At 42.6% G+C, this 6,805-nt stretch overlaps 1 protein-coding gene across 5 annotated transcripts in view; it reads right to left on the minus strand.

Annotated features, from left to right (window-relative positions):
• Positions 1-2,785, minus strand: part of DNAH5 (dynein axonemal heavy chain 5) — a 259,439-nt gene extending 256,654 nt beyond the window's left edge. For all 5 annotated transcript variants that reach the window (XM_081825908.1, XM_081825907.1, XM_081825906.1 and 2 more), the window contains exon 1: positions 2,517-2,785. In XM_081825908.1, the coding sequence (XP_081682034.1) occupies positions 2,517-2,528 (12 nt within the window). In that variant the 5' untranslated portion in view covers positions 2,529-2,785. The remainder of the gene's footprint in view (positions 1-2,516) is intronic.
• Positions 2,786-6,805: the final 4,020 nt, after the last annotated feature.

Consider the following 6,805-nt stretch of genomic DNA (forward strand, 5'->3'; position numbering starts at 1 on the left):
GACAGGAGAAAATGTAACAGGTAAACTTCCTCCTAGCATTCCTTATCAGCGGGGACCAATTCCTCGAAATATCCATACTCCTAGCAGCTTTTTTTCTACCACTGATACTAGCCTCAGACTTGCCCTTACGTGGACCTGGGAGAAAAGCAGGGGATCCCTGCCTTCCCCCCTGGAATTTAAGGTTCCTTAGGAGTCACATTTCACAGATGTAACAATTTGTATGCCTTATACTTTGCCTCTATGTCTATTTGTCTCCATAATAGACGTATTTGCAGCTTCCACGATAAATTATTATGGCTGCTAAAAATCCTTTCCACATCAGCCTGGGCTTAGGGCAATAAGCTGCCTTGATGAGGGGTAAGAAAAGTGTTTAGGACTCAACAGAGCCACACATTTGTTTCATTCTTGCTGCTCTTCACACATGATCTGGGCATGCTCATTTACCACCTTCCATTTCTAATTTACATAAAATCCAGGCTGCTCACTTAGCTGGGAGAGAGAGCACAAGTTGCAAAGTAGTGTTTACAAGGTGACCCCTGTGAACTGAAAACGGGAATATTTACCAAAGGAATGCTAAGTTTGTCTCAGGAGAAGAAAGTTGTGTAAATGTTTAAGGAGCATTATTCCTTATAATTTTTTCTAACTACAAAATTCATATAAATATAAATATTTATAATTTGTAATTAGCAATATATCTATATTTAAATGTGTCATTTTATATATTTAAATATACAATTATTTATATTTAAGTGTGTGAATATTTATGTATTTATTATATGTATGTTCATTATGGAAAATGTTTAAAGAAAACTTAAATTCTTCTTCAATGCCACCAGCCAGAGATAATCAGTATCAATATTTTGGTGTGTGTCCTTTCACTCTGTTTTCTATACATATTTACATACCTCTTTTTATTTTTATAAAATTGGAACAATATTGGGTGCCTGGGTGGCTCAGTTGGTTAAGCGTCTGCCTTAGGCTCAGGTCATGATCCCGTGGTCCTGGGATCAGGTCCCACATTGGGCTCCCTGCTCAGCGGGAAGTCTTGCTTCTCCCTCTGCCCTTCACCCTGCTTGTGCTCTTTCTCACTCGCGCTCTCTCTCTCAAATAAAATATTTTTTTAAAAGTTGGAACAATATTGCTTGAGTGACCTAATCTTTTCAATATTAAAAGCATAATTAATAAATCATAAGAACATGATAGAAGGTTAATAGCTACGCTTTATTTCCAGAGAGGATAAAACTTGATAAATTTATGTAAGATTTTGTAATATATGGATTTTTTTAAAACTAAGAGGCAACAAAAGTCATTGGTTTATTGGTATTACATATAGCAATGCCATCTGTCATTTCAAGGTCCCTCTTTTCTTTTACAGAAAATGGGGGGAAAGTCAGTAAAAAAGACTAAAAAGAGCTAGTGAGAATTTGTCTTAATGAACACAAAGTAGATATATTGGAAATTCCAATATTTATGATATATAAATCATATGAAAATAAGAACACTAATATGAATACCATAACAAGATGCTCACAGGAATAAAACCGCTAATTCTGAGTAAGGTAAATACTGACAGAGAGGAGGAAAACATTAAAATATTACTCTCATAAACTACACACATTGCTCTTAATTAAATAAGTATACATTTACACTCATCATGGTGCATATTTTATTGATTAGGGTGCATATTTTATGATTAGCATTAATAGATTGCTCTAGTTATAGATCTACAGACAGTGTAAATGAAAAATACATATGAACACAATCTCCCTTGAAGGTAAATGCAAAAACAAGTACTAGGGGTTTTTTTCACTTACAATATTCATTTAAGGGAGAGAGAAAGAACACAAAGCCTTTTTAAGTGAAAGCTGCTTTAAATGCACATACGTCTCCAGCCCTTTCTCACCTGCTGTGCACCAAGGCTAATATATGTAAAAGGCACAAGGAAACCACCTAATGGGGCTTTCTCTGCACACCATCCCTCTCTCTGCCTCTCCCCAACTCCAAGGGAACAGAACATTCGCTTTTGTGCAAACCCAAGGGCCAATGAGAGCTAGTAACAGCCAACAAACTTGACACAAAAGCAGCCTCCGCCACACCTGGATATCTTTGATGCTCGCAATGGGACAGCGGGTTGCTCGGGGCCACGTCACTGACCTCCAAGTGACCTTTCCACAGCAAGAGGGAGGGGGAAAGAGCAAGTTGAAGATACAGGAAAGAGGTACTCCCTGAACCCACGGCTTTTGCATTTTATGAGTGCCCCGGTGGATATAACTGACCACCACGCCTGGGAAAAGCTGCCAAACTCAAAACCCAGCAACTCTGGCCCTCCAAGTTCCTGAAAACCCCGCAAGTTCAGGACCCCGCTCAGAAGTTGAAGCCCAGAGCCGAAGCCCGCGGCCCCGCGCACCCCGCAGCAACCGCGCGGAGCTTCGGCGGCACAGCGCCGCGCATGCGCCGCGGGGGTCGGCAGGCGTGGGAGCCGCGCGGACAGAGCGCAGACGGAGGGCGCACCCTACCAGTTGTTCCATCGCGCTGCGCTCCGGCGCCCCTCGGGGACACGCGGCTGGTGGAGGACGGCCGGCCGGTGCTGGCCCCCGCCGCTCTGCCTCCGCCGTTCCCCGGCCGCGCTGCTCGCGGGCGTCCGCTCTGGTCGCGGGTCGGCCGGCAGGCGCGGCTGTTTGCGGCTCACGCCGTTGCCATGGCGACGAGCAATGCTCCGCCTGGACCGGCTCCCTCCTCGGGCTCCCGGCGCTCGGGCGCCTCCTCTGGCCCGCGCTCCCGCCAGGAGCCGCTGACACCGCAGCCCGCGGGGAGCCGAGCCCGGGCCACGGAGCCCCAGCCGCCACCTCTCGACTGTTCCCCGTCAGGTTTCTCTTAGCGCTCAGCCGAGGGTGACTTCTCGCATTAGCCACGCCCACTGATTTGGAATTTGTTTAAATGCCCAAATCTATGTGTTTCTAGCTTCAGGAGAAAAATTTTCAAAACGGAATTTAGAGTGTTTGAACTTAATCCGCACATCTTTCCAGAGTCTCGAGTCATGCTTTGGTTTCTCCCATTGTCTCCTTGTCGAGTACCTACCTTCACAGCTGATTCTTCAGCTTAGAACTCAATGGGCAGTTTTAACCTTGAGTCTTAACCTGGAGGTGACAAAAGATATTTCCTAAGTACTATCTGCCTGTCAGAACAAGCCTTGCATTGGCATGTGTGAAGCTCCCAGGAACTGTGCCTCAAAGGACTTTACAAAGGAAAAATATAAGTATTTCATATCTGCAATCTCTCCTCTCTCAATTGGGACTAGCACTGTCCATTAGAAATATGTTTGCCATATGTGTAAATCTGTATTTTCTAGAAGCCACATTTTAAAAAGTAGAAAGAAACTGGTGAAATTGATTAATTTTAATAATATGTTCATTTAATCCAATATATCCAAAAATTGTTTCTACAAATCAACATAAAAAATTATTCATGAGATAGTTTTCGTTCAAAAATCGTACTTAGTCCTCGCAATCTTATTTATATCTTACACTACCAACACATTTCAATTCGGACTAGTCACATTTCAAATGTTCAATAGCCAGTAGGACTGGTGGCCAATTAAGCAGTACAGTTCACCTAGACTATAAATTCTAGAAGACCAGCCCCAAATCTCCTTGGGGAGAAAAGGATTACATCTGCTCATAAGGGCTACTAAATACGGATGGTCAAATTCTTACTAGGAAAAAAAATTCCTCAAGCACTGTACACTCTAAACACTCTTCAGAAACTAAGAAAGTTAGAAATGACCTGTATCTTTTGGTTCTTTTTTTTTAAGATTTCATTTTTAAGCATCTCTACACCTAGCGTGGGGCTCAAACTTACAACCCAAGATCAAGAGTAGCATGCTCTACCAACTGAGCCAGCCAGATGCCCTGTAGTTCTATCTTTTTATTACTAATTAATAAACTTTATTCTTTAGAGCAGTTTTAGGTTTACAACAATATTGAGCAGAAAGAAATGACATTTTAACCGTCTGATTTTCTGGCAATTTGTGTAGCTTTGCCTACAACTGACCTCTGTCACGTGATGCTCTGCCTGTTAGCCTAAGGACAATGCTGACCTAGGACTTGGGGTAGCTGAGTTCCATCTGCCCCTGTTCTCAGGGACTGCACAGTGTCTTCATCCTCTCTCATTAGCATATGTCAGAGTTAATTGTGCACCCTATTAATCACCTTAGAAGAACTTAGGACTAGGCCCTCAAAGAAAAAGTTACTCTTTTAATAGAGGTGAAAAGTCAGCTTGGCCAGGGAAGACAACCCCAGGGAAAACGGGTGCCCCTATATGGTAGGTCTGAGAAAGGGAAATGAGAGCTTGAACTTTTCTAGGTGATTATTATGCATTAAGTCATTTTATCTTAAAACACCTTCTAGGGGTGCTGAGGTGGCACAGTTGGTGAAAGTCTGACTCTTGGTTTCCTCTGGGGTTGTGATCTCTGGACTGTGAGATCAATCGAACTCAATGTCTGGCTCCACGCTCCGTGCGGAATCTACTTGAGATTCTCTCTCCCTCTCCCTCTGCCCCTCCTGCTTGTGTTCTCGCACTCTCACACACACACTCTCTCTCACTCTCTTGTTCTCTCAAATAAGTAAGTCTTTAAAAAAAAAAAAACTTCTATACTTGGCCATTATCACATTGTTCCCATATTACAGAGGAGACACAAAGAGAGATGAAGTGACTTGCCCAAAGTCACATTACCAGAAGAGTAGAATGATTTTGTGAGCACTGGAAATTTGGCCCAACCTGGTACCTAACCTCTAGACTATAATGAGATGACAGAAGGTAGGGAAGGTGAGGAGGTAGGTGGGAGGAAGAAATGGACACTTCCAAGATGGTGGCACACCAGCGCAGATCTGGCTGGTTTCAGAAAGAAAGCCAGGGCTGACATAGTCAATACAGTCCTATAGTTCTTTGGTCCATGTCATCTCAGACAAAATTTGTCTTTGGTCTACTCTTCCTGCTAAAAATTCTTTGCTCCCAGAGCAGTGTTTGTTGTTCAAGATCCTTAAGCTAGAGCAGACTTTCTTGGGTCTGCCCTGGGTCCCAGATCTTCCCCAGCCATTCTGGTCCAGGACTTCCTGCCCTGGACACCACCCTCTGAGAACCCCCTCTTGGCTTCCTGACTAATATTCTAGATTGATTCCCGCAGTCACTAGTTATTGGGCAGGTAGCTGTCTCAGCCAGCTCTCCACTGCTCTCCCACAGCCGTACTCAAACTTGATCTTCTGGAGACGGAGTCGACGCAGGGGTGGCAATCTTGAGTGAGATGACAGAGTAGCTAGGAAGATGCTTAAGCTGGAGGAGACTGCAGGTTCCTTAGATCCTGCCTGCTCTGACCAGAGCCAAAAATGATCCTACCATGGAAGGAATTAGGCTAACCTGTTTCAGAAAAAAAAAAAAAATGCCCAATTTCTTTCTTTTCCTAAAACATTTTAAAGTAAATCTCAGACTAAAACTCTCAGTTAAATTGGAGATTCATCCTTGGTGCCGCTGATGCCCAGTGCACAGTAGGTGCTCAAAAAATAGTTCTTGAATTCAAGAAGACCAAATGAATGAACACATGGTGATTTCTTTATTGTCCAGCCACATAGAATCAAAGACATCAGGACTAATTACATAGAATTGTAAATTTTCAAATCTGACAATAACCAGTGTCAATTATGGTTTCATTTTGTAGAAAAGATGATGATTTTATGGAAAAGAAAAAGACCTACTTACCAGAGGCTATATAGTTATTTACTGACTGAGACAGGACTAGGAATCAAATATTTTTTCTGTACTGTGTTTTATAATATATTTAAAGACTTAAAAATCATACATTTCCTTCTCTGGGTCTGATTTTCAAAATCACACAGCTTTACAGTGTTCTGTCAACAGTGTAGCATTCTATGAAATTGATTTTGTCACTAAAATCATATAATAATAACTTATTCTAATTTTGTTTTTATTTTTTTAGTACTCTCTCCACCTAACGTGGGGCTTGAACTCACGACCCCTAGATCAAGAGTCACATGCTCTTCCAACTAAGCCAGCCAAGTGCCCCTCTAATTGTACTTTTAAAAAATAGATTACTGGGTAGAATTTTATTAACTATCTTACTTCCGTAATTTGGGGGGAAACTTTTGTTGCCTGTCCTAAGCTGTGGGCCAGCAAGCATCAATAGACAGTCAAGGAATTAGCAGTTCACAAATCAATATGAATGCAAGTTATCAAACTCAGCAATGGAAGAAGTTACTGTTGGTTGGCTAACCCACCCACATTTCAATCGCTTTCCTCTTTGCCTACCTCTCCTATATATGCAGGAAATGGTAAATATTTCCCAGGCTCCCCTGCAGTTATAGGGGACCATGGGACATGGTGTGGCTGATGAACCATCAATGACAATCTACTAGGACTCCTGCGAACACTTTTGCTTTCCTCATGAAAGACACAAATGTAGTTGTCCCTTTGATACTCTCCTCCAGCTGGAACGCAACCATGATGCCTGGAGCTATTGCAATCAGCCATATTAGGATTACCTCAATCAGTTTGAGCTGCTATCACAAGGTCCTATAGATGAGGTGGCTTAGAAACAAGAGAAATATATTTCTTATCATTCTGGAGGCTGAAAGTCCACGATCAGGGTGCCAGCATCGTCTGGTTCTGGTGAGAGCTCTCTTCGCAGTACAGACTGCTGACTTCCCATTGTATCCTCATATGGCAGAAAGAGAACTAGCTAATTCCTGACCTCTCCTTATAAGGGCATTAATCCCATTTATTAAGCCCCTCCCCT

This window comes from Leptonychotes weddellii, chromosome 7, assembly GCF_054177405.1.
Source record: "Leptonychotes weddellii isolate Sample4059 chromosome 7, ASM5417740v2, whole genome shotgun sequence".
In the NCBI taxonomy this organism is placed as follows: domain Eukaryota; kingdom Metazoa; phylum Chordata; class Mammalia; order Carnivora; family Phocidae; genus Leptonychotes; species Leptonychotes weddellii.